Source organism: Halichoerus grypus, chromosome 11, assembly GCF_964656455.1.
Source record: "Halichoerus grypus chromosome 11, mHalGry1.hap1.1, whole genome shotgun sequence".
Classification (NCBI taxonomy): Eukaryota; Metazoa; Chordata; class Mammalia; order Carnivora; family Phocidae; genus Halichoerus; species Halichoerus grypus.
Window position 1 is genome coordinate 6588883 of NC_135722.1, and position 22048 is coordinate 6610930.

Here is a 22048-nt window from a genome sequence, read left to right on the forward strand (position 1 = left end):
AATGGTCTCATTGTAATTTTAATCAAATCGCACTGATTACTTCTTTGACCACATCGTCATCAATTTCTTGCCATATTGAGCCAAACCTTCTGTGAGTTGCCTACTTATATTCATTGCCCATTTCTCTACTGTGTTTCCTGTCTTTTCCTTATTGGCCTGCGGGCGTTCTTTATTCACTAGATTGCAACCATCTATCTGTCAATATTAGCTCTGAGGGTCTTTGTGGAATAGAAATCCTTAAATCTGATGTAGTTGGATCCATAGATGTCTGAATAGAGGTTTGTGTTTTGGATGTCTTTTTTTTTTTTTTAAGATTTTATTTATTTATTTATTTGAGAGAGAGAGAGAGAAACAGCATGAGAGGAGGGGAGAGGGTCAGAGGGAGAAGCAGGCTCCCCGCTGAGCTGGGAGCCCTATGTGGGGACTCGATCCCAGGACTCTGGGATCACGACCTGAGCCGAAGGCAGTCGCTTAACTAACTGAGCCACCCAGGCGCCCTTGTGTTTTGGATGTCTTAAGAAGTCCTTTCCCTACCCCTAGGTGGGTCATTCTCCTATATTTAGTCATAGATCATAGTTTAACATCTGCGTTCAGAGCGAAATGCTCTGTACTTTCCTTTTCTGGTACTGTCCCTAGCTGGTTTGAGAGTCATATGAGGAACTGGGCAGCCTTCTCTCATTCCTTGTCTTTTGGAACAACTGATACATGATAAGGACCATTTGTTCCTTGAAAGTTTGCAGAATGTCCCTGTAAAAGCATCTTAGGACTCTTTTGTGTTGGTGTCTCAGATGATAATTTTCTTTACTGGTTACTGATCTATTGAAATTTTTGATATTTTTGTGCCAACTTTGACATTTCATATTTCTCTGGAAAGGCATTCACTTTGATTAAGTCTTTATATTTACTAACATCCAATTATTTATAACATTGTTCGATTTTTTTAAGTTTTTATTTAGTTAGTCATTTAAGTAATCTCTAGACCCGATGTGGGGCTCAAACTCACAACCCCGAGATCAAGAGTCACATGCTCTTCCAACTGAGCCAGCCAGGTGCCCCTGATATTTGATATTTTAAACTTTTGTGGGGCTCAGGGGTCAGATCACATGGGGCCTGGTGGCCATGGGAAGGACTCTAGATTTGTCTTAAACATGATGGAAAGTGACAGGATATTGGAAAAACCCATTTTGCCACTTTTGGGGGGGGGTGGGCAGAGAGAGAAGGAGAGAAAGAATCTTAAGCAGGCTCTACGTCCAGCACAGAGCCCAACAGAGGGCTCAGTCTCACAATCCTGAGATCACGACCTGAGCCGAAATCAGGAGTCGGACGCTTAACTCACTGAGCCACCCAGGTGCCCCTTCATTTGGCCACTCCTGAAACCCCAGGTCCACCTCAAGAGTATAAAGAGATGGAGTGGATCCTGAAAGGGAAACCTTACAAGGAGATGGATTTGGAAAAGGAGCCCCAAGACTGCCCTCAGGGAGTGGGACCAGGGACTGCCTTCTAATCTCCGAGGCTGAGGAGAAGGGCTTTAAGGAAGCTGCCTGGAGAGCTCAGGAGGGGCTCCCTGAAGCCTGGCAGCCCAGTGGGTCAGGGATACATGAGACTTCCAGAGAGGCCATGGAACCACAGTGGGAACTGGCTTGCAGCCAGGTAGTAGGAGTCCTATCCAGAGGGCTTCTGTCATCTGGCAGGGGGCACCTGATGGAGGTGGGTATGTGCCAGCCGAAAGAATACTGGAACCAGCCAAAAGAGAGTCCCTGCCCACTTTCCAGGAGTTACAGTCGAGGAGGTGGCCCAGAAAGGAGCTGTAAGAGCCCACGTTCAAAAGCTGCCACCCAGCGACTGGCCATCTTATCCAGAGCCAACCAGGGAAGAACTCTCTGCACCCTTGTCCCTCCTTCTTCCTCCCTGCGCTCCAACAGCAGAGGGTTCTCAAGCTGGGGGAGCAGGAGGGGAGGGAGAGGGGCCAACCTGACTTCTCCCCATCCTCATCATCGGGGGAGATGGGGCCCGCAATGGCTGGGGAGGCGGAAACTATGTCATCGAGGTTTGAGACTTGGCCACCCCACAAAGCTGGGCAGTCTAACGGAACTTACTGGATGACTTCAGATGATCATAGGACTGTAAGCAAACATGGTACAGAAGGTCAGGACTTCATTTGTGGGCAGAGAGAGAAGTTCCCTTATGAGCTTTAGAGGGACAATGGGAGACAAAAATAATCTTTAATGATATCCCATGAACCTTGTTTGGTAAAAGTAGCCATCAAGTAGAGGATTTTGAGAGGGGGAGTGATGTGAGCTGATTTACGTTTTTAAAAGGTCCCTCTGACTGCTGGAGAAATTAGACAGGAGGGTCACGGGGAACGAGGGACTCTCATCTGGGAAAGGCACTGGAAGGCTGGGGCCGGGAGAGGCAGGGGGAGGAGAGGAGAGGTCTGGAGAGGAGACCTGGGCCTGCTGCCATTTAGAGGTCAGGAGAGGTCAAGAGGACATGGCCATGGAGCCCAGACGAGAGCAGCCCCTGGGGAGAGTGAGGGCTCCCAGCCAAGTGAAGAGAGTGTTTCAAAGAGGAAGGAGTGACTAACTGCAACGAGAGCCACTGGAAGTTCAAGGAAGGCTAACAGAATTAACGACTAAACTTGGCAACCTTACTTGCTCCGCAGGCCCCTGCTCCAAGCACCAGACACAGGAGACTTGTTGCAGACTTTGGCTGTTGGAATGTGGTTGGGGTTGGCCTCAGTACCCAGTACCCCTGGTCCCTCCTCACGGAGCCCCATCTGAAACTTTTCCTTTAGTCTAGGACAAAGTTTCTTTCCCCTGAAGAACTTACAGGAGCTCTCTTCTCCTTGGGGAGGGAGCTAAGTTACTACGTGGCTCCCATTTGGCTGCCGGGAGGCTCAGAGATGGACAGGATATTCAGTTAATAGAGCCGAGAGCGGGCGCCTGGGTGGCTCAGTCGTTAAGCGTCTGCCTTCAGCTCAGGTCATGATCCCAGGGTCCTGGGATCGAGTCCCACATCGAGTCCCACATCGGGCTCCCTGCTCGGCAGGAAGCCCACTTCTCCCTCTCCCACTCCCCCTGCTTGTGTTCCTGCTCTCGCTGTCTCTCTTTGTCAAATAAATAAATAAAATCTTTAAAAAAAAACAAAATAGAGCCGAGAGCACTATAGGGGCTTCATATTTATTTATTTATGTTCTTGATCTTGATCTTCATGCTCTCTTTTCAATTCTCTTTTCACGTTTTTGGTTTTCCACTTCTATTTTTCTTTTATCTGCCTGCTTCTTGTTGGAAACTACCCCATGTGCCTTGAGCATGAGGCAGGTATGCGAATAAATTCTGCTTATTCAGCAAATGTATTAAGATGCCTTTTACTTGTCAGGTCCCTTTGATTTGCAATTGACAGAACTATATTAAGCCAAAGAAAGATAAAATAAATGACTGGCTTATTTTACTAACTCATAAAAAGGGCAAGGGTATACCTGAGCTGCTCAATTTTGCATGGATGGCAGGACTCAGGTCCCCTTGCCTCCGTGTGTGTGTGTGTGTGTGTGTGTGTGTGTGTGTGTTACTCTCCTCATTTCATCTCCATTTCCCTCTCTCTGTCAGCTTCATTCTCTCTGATGGGAATGTTGGCTGCAGGGAGCTCCAGGTTGCTATCTTTGGACCTTTGCCACCAGTGTGAAAAGAAGTCTCTTCCTGGGTAGAAAAATCCCAGGGAAGGGCTCTGATATGTCTTGCCTCGAGTCTCATGGCCAACCTTGCACCAATCAGAGGAACCCAGTGGGAAGGGGACATTGACCAGCATTTCTGGCACTACCACCTGGTTGGAGTGTGGGGAGCAGTCCTCTAAAGGTGGGGATGTGATTTGAGGTGGCCTGAGGGAAGATGGGCAGGGCAGACCAAACACCCACCACATGCCTACCATGTGCGAGGCAACTAGGAGGGATGCAGATGTGAATAAAACAAGCCTTCTGCCCGTTGAACTGAGATGGGCACAGTTCAACGAGGGAGGTAAAACATGCACTGACAATTATAATAAAATCGGAACATGGGATGAACCTTGGAAGAGCAACAGGCAAAGGACTTGGGGTATTCCAAGGAGGGCAAGGGACTTCTGATTCTGGCCATGAGGACTTCCTCCGTGGACCAAAATGATCCTTTTGCCACAGACAACTAAGAAACTGGACAAACATAAGAAAACAACTACTTTCAGATATTAGAAAACTGGTAGCACAGGACTGTAATCCATGGGACAAGGGAAGCAGATGAGGTGAGCCCTACCATCACCCGGGTCATCTACATCTGCCATCTGCCTAGAGGTAAATCCCCTGCTGCATGCAGGGAGAGGAACCCAAACAGGGTCCATCAGACTCGCTGATTAAGAGTCAGAGACCAGAGTTTGGACAGGCAAAAGGTAGCTAGGAATTCTGAGGTAGAACATTTAAGAGGAGGAAACTATGTAGGAAAAGAGCCCTAAACCCTGTAGAAGGAGCCCCTTAAGCTTTTGGAAGAATACTAATCTGCACATGGCATAAGGTGAAACCCCACAAAACTGGACAAGAACACATTTCAAGAGAAGAACAATTACTGCAGAGCTGAAGACAAATAATTCCCAGAGCTCACACAGAACTAGAAATCTTTCTAAGAAGATTCTCTCCAGTCAGAGTAGAGAAATCTCACTGAATACACAGAAAATTCAGTAGAGAACCAGACGGGCCACGCCGTAGAGGTGGGCCTAAATCAACCCTTAAAGAAAGCTACTCAAGACCCACCATAAAAGAGCTTGAAATACATCTTGAAATGATCAAATCTAACCCGCAAGTAACTAAATTACCAGGAAAAGTCCAATACTCTTTAAAAGAACTCAGTAAAATCCAGATTAATAATGTAAAGCTCACAATGTTTGGCATCCAATAAAAAATTAATATACATACAAAGAAGGGGGGAAATGTGATTAATAACCAGGAGAAAATCTGCCCACAAAAACGAACTCGGAAGATGGCAATACTATCCAAATTGATTCAACTTAGTCCTTATCAAAATCTCAGCTGCCGGGCGCCTGGGTGGCTCAGTCGTTGAGCGTCTCTGCCTTCGGCTCAGGTCATGATCCCAGGGTCCTGAGATCGAGCCCCGCATCGGGCTCCCTGCTCCACGGGAAGCCTGCTTCTCCCTCCCTCACTGCCCCGCTTGTGTTCCCTCTCTCGCTGTGTCTCTCTGTCAAATAAATAAAATCTTAAAAAAAAAAAATCTCAGCTGCCTTTTGCAGATACTGACAAGCTGACCCTAAAGTTTTTGTGGGAAGTCAAGGGGCCCAGAAGAGCCAAACAATCTTGAAAAAGAAGAACAAAGTTGTAGGACTCACATTCTCCAATTTCAAAACTACTATAATCAAGACAGCGTGGTACTAGCATTAGGACAGACACAGAGATCAATGGAATAGAATTGAGAATTCAGAAATAAGAGCACTTACATTGACGGTCAGTTGATTTTAGACAAGGCCATTCAATGGGAAAAGAATAGTCTTTTCAAGAGATGATACTGGGACTGCTGGGTTTTCACATGCAAAAGAGTGAAGTTGGACCCCTACCTTACACCATATATGGAAATTAACTCAAAATTAATCATAGACTTAAATGTAAGAGCTAAAACTATAAAACTCTTGGGGAAAAAAACACAAGAATGACCTTGGATTAGGCAATGGTTTATAACTTAACAGAATTAAAAGCACAAATAACGAAAAGAAAAAAATTAGATTTCATCAAAATTAAAAACTTCTGTGCTTCAAAGGACACCATCAAGGAAGTGAAAAGGCAACCCACAAGATGGGAGACAATATTGGCAAATCATGTATTTGATAGAGGACTTGTGTCCCAAATGTATAAAGAACTCTTAAAATTCAACAATAAAAAAGGCAAATAACCCAATATAAAAATGGGCAAAGCAAGCACACAAAGAAAGAAAAAACAGAAACAGACTCATGAATACAGAGAACAAACTGGTGGTTGCCAGAGGGGAAGGAGATGTAGGGATGAACAAAATAGGCAAAGGGGATTAAGAGGTACAAAGTTCCAGTTATAAAATAATTAAGTCACAAGGATGAAAAGTATAGCACAGGGAGTATCATCAATAATACTGTAATAACGTTGTATGATAACAGATGGTAACTACACTTATCATGGTGAGCATTGCATAATATATAAAATTGTCAATTCACTGTGTAAACCACTGTGTTAACTAATGTAAACCTGAAACTAATATAACATTGTATGTCAACTATACTTCAAGAAAAAAAGCACGTTAAAAAAGGATTTGAACTGGGGCGCCTGGGTGGCTCAGTCCTTAGGCGTCTGCCTTCGGCTCAGGTCATGATCCCAGGGTCCTGGGATCGAGCCCCGCATGGGGCTCCCTGCTTGGCGGGAAGCCTGCTTCTCCCTCTCCCACTCCCCCTGTTTGTGTTCCTTCTCTCACTGTCTCTCTGTCAATAAAAATGTTTTAAAAAAGGATTTGAATTGACACTTTTCCAAGAATATATCCAAATAGCCAATAAGCATATGAAAAGATGCTCAGCATCATTCACGACAAGAGAAAAGTAAAAAACAAAAAGTAACAGGTGTCAGGGGGGATTTGGAGAAATTGGCACCTTGTGCTTTGCTGGTGGGAAGGTTAAGAGGGTGCAGCTGCCATGGGAGACAGTATGGTGGTTCCTCGGAAACTCATAGAATTGCCATAAGACCCAGATATACCCCGTCTGCACGTATATCCAAAAGAATTGAAAGCAGGGACTGGAATAGATATTTGTACACCCATGTTCATGACAGCATTATTCACAGTAACAAAAGCTGGAAACAACCCAAATGCCCCTCAATGCATGAATGGATAAACAAAATGTGGCGTATACATTAATGGAATATTATTCATCCTTTAAAAAAAGAAATTCTGACACACGCCACAGTATGGGTGAACCTTAAAGATATTATGCTAAGCGAAAGAAGCCAGACATATAAGGATAAATATCGTGTGATCCCACTTACATAAGATACCTAGAATAGTCAAAGTCAGAGACAGCGAATAGAACACTGGTTACCAGGGCCTGGGGGTAAGGGAGAAATGGGGAGCTGGTGTTTAATGGGGACAGAGTTTCAATTTGGAAATATGAAATGATTCTGGGTCGCCTGGGTGGCTCAGTCGTTGGGTGTCTGCCTTCGGCTCAGGTCATGATCCCAGGGTCCTGGGATCTAGTCCCGCGTCAGGCTCCCTGCTCAGCAAGGAGCCTGCTTCTCCCTCCCCCTCTCCCTCTGCTTGCTGGTCCCCCTGCTCATGCTCTCTCTCTCTGTCAAATAAATAAATACGATCTTAAAAAAAGAAAGAAAGAAAGAAATGATTCTGGAAATGGATGGTGGTGATGGTCGCACAACACCGTGAAAGTACTTAATGCCACTGAACTGTACCCTTAAAAATGGTTAAAATGATAAATTGTACGTGTATTTTGGTACAATAAAAAAAAAGGAAAGCATGTAAATGGTGTATACACGCCAATTAAAAAGAAGAGGTTGTCAGATTGCATTAAAAATGCAAGACTCAAATTTTTTATTTATTTTTATTTATTTATTAGAGAGAGAGAGAAACAGCATGAGAGGGGAGAGGGTCAGAGGGAGAAGCGGGCTCCCCGCTGAGCTGGGAGCCTGATGCGGGGCTCGATCCCAGGACCCTGGGATCATGACCTGAGCTGAAGGCAGTCGCTTAACCAACTGAGCCACCCAAGAGTCCCTGCAAGATTCAATTGTATTCTGCCTGCAAGAAACCCACTCTAAATGAAAAGACACAGATAGGTTCAAATGGAAAAGGATGGGAAAAGGTATATCATACAAACACTAACCCAAGACCTAAAGGAAGGAGAGGCCACTTTCAGCCAGGCCCCCAGGAGGGCCTCCCGGAGGAGGTGACACTTGAGCTGAGCTTTAAAGGCTTTGTAGTATTAGGGACTGTGAAGGCTAAGAAAGCCCACGTGGTGAAGGCATTGAGTGTGCATGTGTGTGTGGGCATGAGAGTGCATGTGTGTGTGTGCATGAGTGTGTGTGTGTGTGATGAGTGGCATACAAAGAGTTAATTACCACACTGGTGGAGGGAGGTGAGCTGGGTTTGACAGTTTAGGTGCGGTGGAGAGTTCATACGTGGCTCCAGACAGAGGGGGCAGGCAGCGCAGAGAACCCAGGAGGCAGAAACAGAACTTGAAGCACTTAGGGGAAGGGGAAAGTGAAACCTGCCCGGGTACCAGGCCACGGGCCACAGCGGAGACTCTGTGGCTGGAGACCCGCAGCATGCCCCTCATTGGAACAAGGAAGGGGGAGAGACTCAGTGGCCAGGGCCGTGCCTCTGAGTGCCTGGAACAGTGAGCCCACACACGCCCTATCTGTCTCCCATCCCCTCTCCCTGCTTTCTTCCCCTTCCTGGGACCTACCACCGAGCCCTTAGGTGTTTGCAATTTTGTTTTTGGTCTGCCAGTTACACCATCCCTAACCAGAATGGAAGACCCCTGAGAGCAGGTTGTCTTTTTTTTTTTTTTTTTTTTTTTTTGGTATAGAGAAGGAGGTCAGTTTAATAACATAAAACAGAACAAAACAGAAAAAACAGTCACCCAGAAGCCCCTCTTACTGGTCAAGGTACTCATTCCACCCCCAGCTTCTAGCCCCATCATCTGGCGCTTTTACACAGACACAGTCTTATGCTTTTCTAACGAGTGTTATTAGTTACGCCATGATTCAAGATCCCGGGGTGGGGGTCACCATGTACCCAGGTCCCCAGTCACCACCTTGGGAGAAGGATGGAGGACAGAGGAGGGGTGGGTGGAGCCACTTGAGATCTTCCCAGGACACGTGCCTTCTGCCCGGCAGTTGTCCCAGGCTGACACCCAGGATTTGGGGCAGAGGGACTTGTACACACACCGGGAGACGTCACCCCCTTTCACAGCTCCACTGCGGCAGGAATCCAGGCAGTCCCTAGTTGGGGAAGGGCCTGTCCGAAGGGGCAAGACGAGTAGTTCTTGACTTTGGTCTTGATGTCTTCTGATGCTGAGTCCCAAAGACACCCCTGAAGCAGCTCGCAGCTCAGTGTGACCCTCAGCAAAGACACCAGTCAGACCAGAAGCCGCAGGTTGTCAAAGCTTTTGTGTGTTTGGGGCGCCTGGTGGCTCAGTCAGTTGAGTGTCTGCCTTAGGCTCAGGTTTGATCCCGGGGTCCTGGCTCCTTGCTCAGCGGGGAGCCTGCTTCTCCCTCTCCCTACACCCTCCCCCCTGCTTGTGCTCTGTCTCTCTCTCTCTAAGAAGTAAATAAAATAAAATCAGGGGCGCCTGGGTGGCTCAGTCGTTAATCATCTGCCTTTGGCTCAGGTCATGATCCCAGGGTCCTGGGATCGAGCCCCACATTGGGCTCCCTGCTCAGCGGGAAGCCTGCTTCTCCCTCTCCCACTCCCCCTGCTTGTGTTCCCTCTGTCGCTGTGTCTCTCTCTGTCAAATAAATAAATAAAATCTTTAAAAAAATAAAATAAAATAAATAATAAAATGGTTTAAAAAAAATCTTTTTTGTGTTCCTCCCCAGAGCCCAGAACAGGGCTTGGCACAGAATAGGGGCTCAGAAATATTTGTTGAGTGAATGAATGATAGAAACATACATGATCCCATAAACACTGCAGGGCCACTGTTTTCCTGTCCTTATGAGACACTGTCTAGGAAGATAAGTGGGTTTAGCCCATTTGGGAAGATAACAATTGGCAAAATCTTCTGTTTTTATTTAAACTTGGGAGCATAGGGCGCCTGGGTGGCTCAGTTGGTTAAGCTACTGCCTTCGGCTCGGGTCATGATCCTGGAGTCCCGGGATAGAGTCCCGCATTGGGCTCCCTGCTCAGCGGGGAGTCTGCTTCTCCCTCTGACCTTCCCCCCTCTCCTGCTCTCTCTCTCACTCTCCCTCTCTCAAATAAATAATAAATAAAATCTTTAAAAAAAAATAAACTTGGGAGCATAGACGGGAGCAGCCCATGCTCCTTGGTTTGGGGCACTCCGCGCATCACCAGCGTCCCAAAAAAGCCTCCCTTTGAAATGAGCTTTCCCTTCAGCCCATCCCCAATCCTATTCCAGCATCCCATAGCCCCCCCTCCCTACTCTTGTGTTTGACGCATGCCCTTCCAATCTGCTTTCTAGGCTTTGAGCCCCATATGCATCAGTGACGGGAGGCACCATTTACTTCACACTCACACTGTGCGGGGCACTTTGCTAAGCACTTAATGCAGCAAACCTCACTTCATCATCACGTGTCCCTGAAGGAGTTGCTACTGTTGTCCCCACTTTATAGATGAGAAAACTGAAGCAGAGAGACCTTCTGTCAGTTGCCGCAGGTCACAGAGTAATTGGCAGAAATACACAAGATTGTCCTGTTCCTCTGTTTTTAGTTTCCATAAACATGGCTCTGCTGAGGATCTTATGCTGTATTTTTCTGTTTTTCATGCAACACTGTGTTTAAGCCTTGTCCACACTGCTGACACTTAGCCTCTGGTTCTTCAGCACCTCAAACCATCCCAAGGACACATCTATTTGCGAGAGCTTTTACCCAGGAGTGGACCTGCCCGTGGGCACGTAGGTTTCAAACTGCCCTTTCAAACATCCTGACTCCCACCAAAAGCATCAGACTTCCATTTACCAGCTCCCTACCAGCTACCCTGTTTATGTGGCTTCCTATTCTCGCCAGTCTGGCAGGTGCCATGTGGGATCTTGGGTTTTCCTTTGCAGCTCTCCGATTACCGGGGTGGGTGCAGAGATCTTAGTCCTCGTTCCATTTTTTTTTTTAAATGACATTTGAACATACACATGCACACAAAATAGGAAGGACATGATTTCAGAATAGAGTTCACTCGATGAAAGGAGGTGAGGGTCACCCAACTCCTGCCCCACTCCCCAGCTACAAGGAGTCCCCTGAGGGAGTCCAGAACCCCCCTCTCCTCTCCCAAAGGCTCTGCCCAAGGAGAGGAGGGACCAGGCCCCTGGTGGAGCATCTGGGTTGCAGGAGTCATCCCCCTGCCATTGTGCCCGTGGCCTGGAACAGCAGGAAGTTGGTTCCCTTCATGTCCTGGAGCCAAACCTTTTGCACCTGAGAAAGGATGGCCCTCGGGTGAGAGGAGGCCATTAACTCCCTTTTCCCTGCCTACTGGGCCCCTGGGCCCCCGCACAGGGCAGGTGCGGATCCGAGATCCTCCTGTGCTCCTACCACTATCTTCTTCCCCTTCGGGAAGCTTCTGAGGCCCTGAGAGCCTACCACAAAAACACCCCCCAGCCACGGCAGGCCGAGTGCAGGGCTAGTGGCTCCTAAATCAGGCTCCTGGGTGGTGGCCGAGGTTGTGGGAGCCGGGCGAACCCGTGGGGAAACCTGACAGGATCAAATCGCAATCCTCCAGCACTTTGCCCTCGCTGTCCCTCTGCCTGGAGCCCTCTCCTCAGTTAATGGGCTTTTCTACTCCAATCTCACCTCGGCAGAGTCTCCCCTGAACCCTGTATGGGATGGCTGGGGGCACCCTTCCTGCCCCAGGACTCCCAACTCCTCCCTAATTATGCTTTATTTTCCCCAGGGCACGTACCACCATCTGACACACTATTTGTCTTCCTTATTGTCTCTCTCCCCCGATCAGAGATAAACTCCCAGAACACACATAATCGTCACTACCTAGCAGGCCACGGGTTCCCGATAGATAAAATTGTTATGAGGTTATCATAAAAATGTACATCTTGAATGTGCAGCTTTAATGTATTTTTATATACAAGCACCACCAGTTCAAGCGGTGAAACATTTCCAGAGGGCTCCTTTGCGCCCCGTCCCAGCCAGCGCCCACCCCGTGGGAACATCATACCGCCTCCCACTGCCCGCTCCTGAGCGTCATTTGAATGAGTTCGAGCATAGCGTGTAGTCCTGCGTTCAGCTTCTTTTGCTCAACAGAACGTGCACGAGATCCACCCGTGATGTGTGCAACGGTGGTTAGTGCTTTTCTAGGGCTCTCCTATTGCCCAATGTTCTATCATTTCTTTATTCATGCCCTTGCCGCTGGCACTTGGGGTGTCCCTGGCTGGGGGCTATGAACATTCCTGTATGCGTCTGCCGGGGGACGTGTGCCTAGAAACGGAATTGTGCGCGCGGGGAAGCGCAGGTCAACAGACTCAAGGAGAAGCTGGCAAACCATTTTCTAAGGTGCTTGCAGCATCTGAGATTCCCACCAGCAGTGTGAGTTCTGGTGCCCCTAGCCTCGTCTCCAGCCCCCCGCGATTGCGCGCTCTGTTTCCGGCTCCCCGGGGGGTGACGGTGGCCTCTCCTCTCCCTGCTGAGTGAGGATGTTGGGTGCTCAAGGAACGTCTGCTGAACGAATCCTCAGGTGTGCTATGGAGGGGGCCTCTCCGCTTGGCAAGGAGGGGTGGGTCCGTACCTTTCACCTGAGGGGAGCAGCGCCTGGTGGCCAGGCTGCCTCAGAAGCCGCTGCCCATTTCACACACTGGTCACACTTACACCGCGGGGTGGAGCCAAGGCTGGGCTGAGGCCTTCAGATGGGACTTGGCCCAAGGCCCCGAGGCCCCCCGATGGAAAAAGAGAAGGAAGGGAGAAAATCATCCTGGCCCAGACAGAGCTCCGCAGATGGAATGTTGACAAGCTGCTGGCTCCTGGTGCCCAGGGGTGCCCGCCGGGCACAGCCATCGTTCCCCTTCCCAGGATGCACCTAGAGGCCCGGTCAGGGGTACTGTCTCCCCGGGGCCCCTGCCCTCACTCAGGAGGCTGCACTCCTAACACGGCGAAGGCTGGGTCAGGCCCTTCCCAAAGGCCTGTGAGGTCCTGCGGCAGAACCAGCCAGTCGGTCACACCGGTTGGCTAGACCACTTTTCCTAGCCTCCCTCAAGGTGGGACCTTGTGACAGGTCCAGTAGGAAGCGAAGAGGCGATGGGGCCACTTCCAGCCCTGGCCCCAAAACACCTCTGTGGGCTATAAGTTTGTCCCTTCCTCACTGGCCTTGAAAGTCATGGGTTGCAAACGGTGGGGCCCCAAGATGGAAGGGGCCTGGGCCCTGAAGTCCCTCTTGGAGAAGCACTGTCACTGATCAGATGAATCCCATTATGAGTCTCACATGAACAAGCAAGAAACATCCGCTGCATGAGAGCCTATGTATTTTGAGTTTAAGTCAGCCCTTTGCCCTAACTAATAACTAGTATATACAGTATAGCATATATAACTAACGCAGGGAATCCCTAGCCCCATTTTACAGATGAGAAAACTGAGACACAGAGAAGCTATAGAACTTGTTCCAGGCTAGCAAATGGAGAAGTCAGGATTTGAACCCAGGGCCTGGTTCCAGAGGTCACGCTCATCAGCCCACCGCGCAGGCCGAAGAAGCAGGCCTAGAACACAGAGACGCAGGCCAGCGGCTCCTGGGTGTCTCCCCCTCACCTGTGTCTCCTCAAGTCTTTTGCCTGCAGGCTGCTCCCAGCACCCTGGCTTCCTTGCCTTCCCCAGTCATCCCAGCCTCATCACTCTGCACCTTCTCAGTTCAGAACCTCACCTCTGGACACAGCCCAGCCCCCGGCTCCAAGGGTCTCTTCCTCTCCCACGCCCACCCACCCATCACACCTGCGTGGCAGGCCCTCGGCTCCGTGGGCCCGGCGCCCACCTTCCCCGGACTGGGGGGGGTGGGGGGGGAAGACTGCCCCTCCTGCTCCTGGGCCGCTGGGGACCGCCTCCCATTCGTGGTCCCCGTCAGCCAGAGCTCTCTCAGTTACGAGTGACCAAAACCCAACTGGCTTCGAGGGGGGGAAATGTTTATTGGCTCACGTGACTAAAAAGTCCAAGGGATACAGGGTTCAGGCAAGCCTGGGTCCCGGGGTCCTCAGAAATGGGTACCTCTGAGGCTCCTGGCTCTCCTGCGCCGACTTCGTTCTCAGTCAGGATCACCCGTCGGGGTGGGAACCGGCTGCCAGCAGCACCCAGCCTACACTGTCAGCTTTGCTACCCCAGGGTGGCCACCGTCACCCTCACCAGGGCTCTCTGCTGCCTCCAGGGCCATGGCAAAGCTAGCCATCTTGTCAAGACCTGTCCCCAACGGTCCCCCCAAAGTCCCAAGGGCTCAGGCGTGTTGGCTGGCCCACTAGGGTCACAACCCGGCCTCCATCTCTCACTGTGGCCAGAGTATGTAGTGCGATGTCCCCACCCCTCAACCTCAGGGAGTGCGCTCAGCTGCACATACTACAGGTTGAGTAGAAGAGAGATGGTCCCCAACAGACAGCAGGGGCTCTATAACCACGGCAGAGGCAGACAGCACCCAGGTGCCCCTCGGCTCCGGGTGCCCGGGCCCATCCACACCTGCCGCCTGGCCTACTGTGCCCCAAAGACCCTGTTGCATCAGAACTGAATACCTCAGGGCGCCTGGGTGGCTCAGTTGGTTAAGCGACTGCCTTCGGCTCAGGTCATGATCCTGGAGTCCCGGGATCGAGTCCCGCATCGGGCTCCCTGCTCAGCAGGGAGTCTGCTTCTCCCTCTCCCGCTCCCCCCTCTTGTGCTCTCTCTCTCTCAAATAAATAAATAAAATCTTAAAAAAAAAAAAGAAACGGAATATCTCAGTGCCCCTGCCAAACCCTCTCATCGTCCCCCGCCTCGCCCTGGTCAGGCTGGGGTCAGCCTCGGGCAAGCGCACGCACTGCATCCGTCACCCTCCTGTCCTTCAGTCCCCTCCCTCGCTACAGCCTGCCTTTCTGCTATCTTCAAAATCAAAACCCAAAACTGTCCCTCTGTCCTCGTTCTGAGCCACGGCTCTCGTCTCTGCTTCTCAGCCCTGAGCACTGCCTCCCCTCCCCTCAGTTTCTCACCTCCAGCTCCCCGTTGTCAACACCCACCAAGCCTTCCCTAAAGCTTGCAAGCTGTTCTGACCCTGACCTCTCCCTCCTGGGGGGGGGGGAGGGGGCTGGGAGATGCTGCTCTTCAGTCTCCTTTGGTGGCCTGCCCAGGCCCTCCCCTCTCTCCCTGGGGCGAGGTCACCTACTCTCAAGGCTCACACACCTGTCTCCGGGCCCCTAACATTCCAGGGCCCATTCTATGCCTCCCCTCGGCAGCTTCTCGGGCACCCGAAACTCGCCACAGCCCAACCTGTGACCCTGACACCTAATCTTGCTCTTTCTCTGTGTCCTCCAGCTGGAAAAGGGCCCCTGCCCAAGTCGCTGCAGAAAAGAAAGCTGGCAGTGCGTAAGGGTTCCCTCCCTCTCAGCCCCACAGCCAGTCAGTTCGCGGCACCCTTGAGTCTACTGGTAACACGCACCTCAAGTCTGCCCACGGCCGCCATGTCTCCTGCCCAGCCCCACCAAGCCCTGGCTCCCTGAAGGCACATGTCTGCCTCGGGGGCCCCACGGTTCGAGGGTCTGCTTAGAAATGGGGGCAGACTGACCACCAGGGTCACTATCCTGCTCGAAAGCCAATCTTTGAGGCCCTTGATAGTCCCACCTACCTCTGCTCCCACTGCCCCTTTCTACACGCCCTTCATGGCACCAGGCACCAAGCTCTGCAGTTTTCAAGGCCTCTTCCCATTATTTGTCCCATCTGTCCCTTTGTAGCAGTCCAGAGTGGGCAGAAGAGTCTCCACCAGAGAGATAAGAAGCCACTCAAAGAAAAATAGGAACCTCTCCAGGGCCACACAGCACAACGGAACAGGTTGTCCCCCACCATAACCAGGACCTCTGGCTCCGGCCCTACACCACCGCTCTGCCTACCTTCCTCTGTCAGCAGCCCTGCTCCTACCCCGGCAGAACCTTCACTCAGCTGCTGCCCTGCCTGCCACGGCTCCTGGCCTCAGCTCAGCATGGGGAAAGCAGGTGGATGGGTGGGAAGGTGGCCACAGAGCCCTGGACATAGGCTGGGACAGACACCGGTGTTCCCTTTTATTATTAATTTTTTAATAAATTTAAGAACAGCTCTATCTTCTCTCCTCCCCCCAGAGCAACTAAAACCAACTAAAAGGGGGCGTGGCCTGGGGGGCAGAGGGCGCTAGGAGTCATAGTCCTCTTCATCCTCTGCGTCAGGTGCTGAGGGGCCCGGGGGTGCTGGGGGCAGAGGCAGAGTCGAGGTGAAGGGCATGAAGGGTGTCGGGGGGCTGCAGGGCAGAAACAGGAGAGAAAGATCAGGCCCCTCTCCGGTGCCCATTCGTGCCCACTGAGCCCTACCCCACCCCCATGAGCATGGAGCCTGTGGCCCTCTGTACCAAGGGGCAGCCAAGCTCAGTGAAGGGAAGGACCCAGAGCAGGTCACACAGCTCCTGCCCAGGCCCCATCCAATGGGGCTGGGTGCGGGTGGAGGAGGAGACCTTCTGAGAACAGTCTCCTGCCATTAAGCCGTGCTCAGTTCCCCCCCCTCCCGTCCCCCAAATCGGCCACAAGGACAAGAAAAACAAGTCAGCCTTGCGGAGTCTGCTAGCCCCCTCTGGTGCCACTGAACTGCTTACCTCTGAAAGTGGGCAGGGGGATGACTGGCCTGGGGTGGGGCCTGTGACGTCTCCTCTTCCCCATCAGTGTCTGTATCGTCAGACTCATCCTGGGAGCAAGACAGGGGTCAGAGGAGACAAGAAAAGCATGAGCCCATCACTGTAGAACCTAGACCCCTGGGAGTGGCAGGGACAAGTGACTGAGCTCTATAGCCTGACCTTTATAGCCCCAATTTACAAAAAACCATAGGTGAGGATGGGACCAGGTGTCCAGCCAGCAAGGCCTGGTGGAAGACTGCCTGCTCCACACCATGGGGTAGGGCAGCAGGCTGGGGGCCTCACTCACCTCCTGCTCCGAGTCCGTCCCTGACAGCTTCTTGTCCTTGCTTTTGCTTCCCATCCCACCATTCTTCCGGCCACTGCTTCCTGGCTTCCGGCCCCTTCGGGAAGGTACAGTCCATCTGCCCAGAGATCTCACCACTCCCTGACCACCCCCCAACCACCCCCAGCCCCAGTGGCCTTGGCCTTCCTTGCCTGGACACCTGGCCCTGGCTCCCCACCTGCGGGTACCCTTGTCCCCGTCCATGTGGTTGTCTTCCCCGTCTCCCTGCATGTCCGGCACAGAGGCCACCAGGTCCTTCAAGAAGTCAAACTGCTGCTCCAGCTCAATGCACTGCTTCCTGGAAGGGTGGGGGGAGAAGACAGCATTCAGGTGGGGCCCAGATGTCTGGGCCCTCAGCAAGGGACAGCAAGGGTCTCTGGATGTCAGGAGAATAGAGCCTGGAAAACCTCCACCCCATCTCCACTACTGGACCTTTCTGCCTGGCTAGACCACCCAACCCCTCCTCCCCCAGTTCAAACCCACCAGTGTTTGAGGCATTGCTGGTCTCCCAGCAGCCTCCCACCTCCCCTAAGTGTGTGAACTTCTGGGGCAGGGTCCCGCTGGGCCCAACCAGCTCCCAGGCCACTCACAAGTGGGACGTGGTCATGGTCTTGGCATTTCGGGACTGGGTCACCTGGCAAGCCTTCTTCAACAGCGACTCCAGGAACAGCTCAAGCGCCCGGGCTGAGGAGCGTCAAGGAGAACACGGGTGGGGGATCCCCAGCCTAAACAAGGCGATCCCGGGCTCCCTCCCTACCCCACGTCCCTCAACCTGGCCAGGCCCCGACAGGATACAGATGATGACAGGCACTGCCGCCGCCACCTTCCCAATTTCTTCGTCAGTTTGCATGATCTTCTTGATCCGCGCCTGGGGAGGGGGCAGAAAACTCGGACCCTGTCACCTCCGTCCCAGAAAGGGGTGCTGGGGAGGGCGGACCGAGAGAGGGTATCCCGGGAGAAAGGAGGCGGGGGGCACGGACGCGGGGAGAGCACGGAAGGGGGCGGGGCGTCCGTGCCCCCGAACACCTCGATGCGCCCGACGCCCCCCCCCCCAGCCCGGCTTGGGCCCGAGCCTCCCGAGAGCCCGGCCCGCTCCTCCCAGGCCCGGCCACGTGCTCACCGGCGGGAACCGCGCGTTATACTTTTTCTTCTTGCTCGGCATCTCAGGGCCTCTCTTGCCGCGCCGGGCCCAGCGCCGCCGCCCGCAGCTTCCCGGCCCCCGGGCCTGCTCGCCGCCCGCCTGCCGCGGTTCCCCCGGGTCCTTGTGCCGCCCGCTCCGCCCCCGCCGCTCCCCACGGGGTCCTAGCGCCGCCGGCCCGGACGTCGCTCGCAGGGCCGGAGCGCCCTCCCCTTGGAGCCTCGCTGGCGGTGCGCGTCGCTCCCGGACCGGACCGCCACTCCCGCCGGCCCCCAAGCTTAGGAGAGCGAACGTTAGCCCCGCCCCCGAAGCCCCGCCCCGCCCCGGGTTCCCCGACGGCCCCGCCCCCGAGGTCAGCCCCTCCCCTTGCAGGTCCCGCCCCGCGGCGCGGCCGACCGGCCCGGCGGCCCCGCCCCGTGCTGCGCTTGTCTATAAAGTTGTTGTTGAGACGGCGGGCGCTAAGATGGCGGCGGCGGCAGCCGTGGCGGGGGCGGGGCGCGGCGGCGGTGGTGGCGGCGGTGGCGGCGGCGGCGGCGCAGGCGGCGCAGAGCCCCGGCAGGAGCGGAGCCGGGCGCGGGGCTGGGCCGGCGCCGAGCGCGGCGAAGGCCGGAGGTGACGGCGGGGCTGCGGGAGGGGGCAGGGCAGGGCTGGGCGGGGGCGCGGCTCGGGCTGTGGGCGCTAATGGCGGCGGGCGCGGCTGGCCCGAGGCTGGCGCTCTCGTAGGCTCTAACAAGCCTGCGTTCCAGCCTGGCGCTCTCGTAGGCTCTAACAAGCCTGGGTTCCAGGCCGGCCACCGCGCCATTGGCCTTGGACTGGTCACTGCCCTTTCTGGGCATCAATGTGCTGGTCTTCAAGTGGGCCCGACAGCGCCATCCTCGAAGGTCTGGCCCTACTGGGCCTGCCTCGATGCTGCGCGAACGTGCGCCTCTTTGCCTCCCGTTGTTACATCCCAGCGCTCGGGATCCTTGCCAGTTATTGTCAGGCCAGGAGGTGTAGCGGGGCTGCTTGCTCCTACACCTGAATTCGCATTTCGGCCTTGTCACTCGTTGCAGGTGTGACCTTGGGTAAGTCACTTCTCTCTGAGCTTCAGTTTTCTGGTCTGTAAATCGGGGAGAGTGGTAATAAGATCAGCAACAACCTTTATGCAACGCTTATTCCACCTCAGGCGTTTAATGCTCAACAGCTCTAGGGGACAGGAACAGTTGTCCGCTGTAAAGATGCAACTGAGGCATGGACGTTAAGTCTTGCCCAAGGCCACCGAGTTTAGCCCATTGGCTGCACCTGGTACGGCCCAGCAAACTGTAGATGTGTCCTGGGCCTGCCCTAACTCCGTTCCTTCACAGCAGGATGGAGCCAGGTGAAGAGATGGAGGAGGAAGACTCTCCAGGCGGCCGTGAGGATGGCTTCACCGCTGAGCACCTGGCCGCAGAGGCCATGGCAGCTGACATGGACCCCTGGCTGGTGTTTGATGCCCGAACCACACCTGCTGCCGAGCTGGATGCCTGGTTGGCCAAGTACCCACCATCCCAAGTTACTCGCTATGGGGACCCTGGCTCGCCCAACTCCGAGCCTGTGGGCTGGATTGCAGCATATGGGCAGGGCTATGTCCCCAACTCGGGTGATGTGCAGGGCCTGCAGGCAGCCTGGGAAGCTCTGCAGACCAGCGGGCGGCCCATCACACCGAGTACCCTGCGCCAGCTGGCCATCACCCATCACGTGCTCTCTGGCAAGTGGCTGATGCACCTGGCGCCTGGCTTCAAGCTGGACCACGCCTGGGCTGGCATTGCTCGGGCCGTGGTCGAGGGCCGGCTTCAGGTGGCCAAGGTGAGCCCACGGGCCAGGGAGGGTGGGCGCCAGGTCATCTGTGTTTACACGGATGACTTTACGGACCGCTTGGGTGTACTGGAGGCAGATGCTGCCATCCGTGCGGCAGGCATTAAGTGCCTGCTCACCTACAAGCCTGACGTCTACACCTACCTGGGCATCTACCGGGCCAACCGCTGGCACCTCTGCCCCACTCTCTATGAGAGTCGTTTTCAGCTGGGGGGCAGTACCCGCGGCTCCCGTGTGCTGGACCGCGCCAACAATGTGGAGCTAACCTAGTGTGGCCAAGGGGGGGAGACCACCTTCTGCCCCTTTCCCCCCCGCTCCCTACTAGGGATGGATCCTCCCATCTTCCTCCTCTTTGTCCCAAGGAGTTTGAGCCCCCTAGCTCTGAGGACTACGCCAATCGGGAACTGCCTGCATCTTCGATCCCTTTGAACTCTTGCCCTCCGTTCAGGGCTGACTCAAGTCCCCACCAGCTGGAGGCTCTGGCTCCCTGAGGGCCGGACCCTCAGCCTCTCTCTTCACTGCTGCTCCCCTCTGTCATCCAGGACCACAGGCTGGGTACAGATTCCCAGGGGGAGAGCCTTCCTTGGCCACCCTCATCCCCAGCTATACCTCCCTCTCCTCCTGAATCCTTTCCTTCTCCTCCCTCACAAGAGAGAAAAATTAGTGCTTCCAGTCCCTCTTGGAGCCTTCAGTCCAGGGGGCAAAGGCCCTGCAGGCCTAAGCATGCTATTTTGTTGGGGGGGAGGGGGTGATTGTACCCACTCAGCCCTTGGCAGAGAGAAGGGGTGCCAGGGCCATGGACACGGGGCCCGCCCCTCCCTGCCGCCTCATCCAGCCTGCACCACCTTCCTTCCTGCCTTTACTACCGTGACATGTGCCTGCCCCTGGCATTTCAATAAAACCCAGCTTGGGTGTGTGTCTTGAGTGTTTTTTAAAATACTGGTTACCTGCTTTGGTTGCTGGGGAGAGGCAGGGCCAGGAGAGACTGCTTCTCTGCCCTAAGTGGGTACCCCTAACTGCCCCCAGTAATAAGATTCACCTCATTGCCAAGGCTGGGAACCTCTCTGAGAGCCTCTGCAAAGCCAGTCCTGCTTCTCCTCCATCCCAGGAATCAGAATCAGTTTCTCAGTGGTTTCCCATAAATCTAGGGGCTTGACCCAGCAAAGTGTGAGCACAGGGTGTATTTGTGTCAGTTAGAGAAAGGTACCCTCTTGCTCCTGGCATTTCTAGGTTAGGGAATATGGTCTGGTGAGCAGAGGATGGGCTAGACTTCGGCCGCCTGGGTTGGACATCCTTACGCAGTAAACAACCTGCACAACCATAAGGAACTCTGGAAGCGCTCTCGTTTAGACTCACTTCTCCCGCCCTGACTGTCCTGGGCCACTGGACAGTTTGCATAGCACTTCCATATGTCTTAAATTTAAGTCTCACAACCTGCTTTGGAGATGTTGGTCCCATTGTGTGGTCAAGGAAATAGAAGCCAAGAGGGAAAAGGAGTTCTCTCAGGGTCATGCAGTGAGTTGGGCAGAGTGGGACTTAACACCCTGGCCCCTGCCTCTTCCTCAGACTGTTATCCAGGGCCTCACCCACCATGAGTTCTTCACAACCCACAAGGCACATTCACTCACACGATGTGGGCAGCACCACTCAGCTGAGGCTACTGTAATCTGGGAGTCTGGCTCCAACATCCCCCAACCCTGTGCCTGGCCCGGGCCTTGATTGGAGGCCAGGGTTTCTGGCAAGGAGCCCCTTGGGACGCCGCTCTCGTGCCGTGCCGGGGCTGACTCAGCCTCCAGCAGCCTCACCAAATTGGAATTTGGAGCAGGGGAGCGGAGATGCCACTGGGCTGACTGGGTGGAAATGGGTGAGTCATGAGATGCTGGCTCAGCCCCCTCCCCAGCTTCCTCCTCACCCCAAGCTTCCCCAGGGCTGAGTTCCCTGGGAAGTCCCAGAGCTAGGTGGTCTCTGACTTGGAGCCCATTGCCCTGTCTCCCTCAGACAAGCAATGCTTTGCACTTGACCAAATTGGGCCAAGGCTTGGGGGGATCCTGCCAGGCCCTGATGGGTCCCGCAAAGCAGCCCAGGTGGTATCACCAGCACCTGATTCTCCTTTCCTGACAAAGCATTTCACCCACTTCCCTCTCTCTTCCATCCTCATGGCCCTGCCTTAGCCCATTCCTCACTCTCACACCACTGCAGCTTGCCTCCTCTGCCTCA

The 22048-nt window shown here is 53.7% G+C and overlaps 2 protein-coding genes across 8 annotated transcripts; one reads left to right on the forward strand and one right to left on the reverse strand.

Moving 5' to 3' along the window:
- Positions 1–15932: 15932 nt before the first annotated feature.
- Positions 15933–18268, reverse strand: DRAP1 (DR1 associated protein 1). Of its 3 annotated transcripts, none has more exons than XM_036077589.2 (7): positions 17981–18266; positions 17656–17728; positions 17451–17544; positions 17039–17158; positions 16825–16939; positions 16500–16588; positions 15933–16151 (listed from the first exon to the last, which is right to left on the reverse strand). In XM_036077589.2, the coding sequence occupies exons 1-7, from the start codon at positions 18020–18022 to the stop codon at positions 16046–16048; spliced, it is 639 nt and encodes a 212-aa protein (XP_035933482.1). In that variant the 5' UTR covers positions 18023–18266; the 3' UTR covers positions 15933–16045. The 3 variants fall into 3 exon arrangements, with proteins under 3 accessions (XP_035933482.1, XP_035933483.1, XP_035933484.1); XM_036077590.2 differs by having other exon boundaries at positions 16825–16918; positions 17981–18260; XM_036077591.2 differs by lacking the exon at positions 16825–16939 and having other exon boundaries at positions 17981–18268.
- A 178-nt stretch (positions 18269–18446) lies between these two features.
- Positions 18447–20747, forward strand: C11H11orf68 (chromosome 11 C11orf68 homolog). 5 transcript variants are annotated; one of them, XM_078057769.1, is made up of 3 exons: positions 18447–18610; positions 19342–19822; positions 20194–20747. In XM_078057769.1, exons 1-3 carry the CDS (start codon positions 18462–18464, stop codon positions 20320–20322), a joined length of 759 nt encoding a protein of 252 aa, XP_077913895.1. In that variant the 5' UTR covers positions 18447–18461; the 3' UTR covers positions 20323–20747. The 5 variants fall into 5 exon arrangements, with proteins under 5 accessions (XP_077913895.1, XP_077913894.1, XP_035933485.1 ...); XM_078057768.1 differs by having other exon boundaries at positions 19342–20747; XM_036077592.1 differs by having other exon boundaries at positions 19345–20747.
- Positions 20748–22048: the final 1301 nt, after the last annotated feature.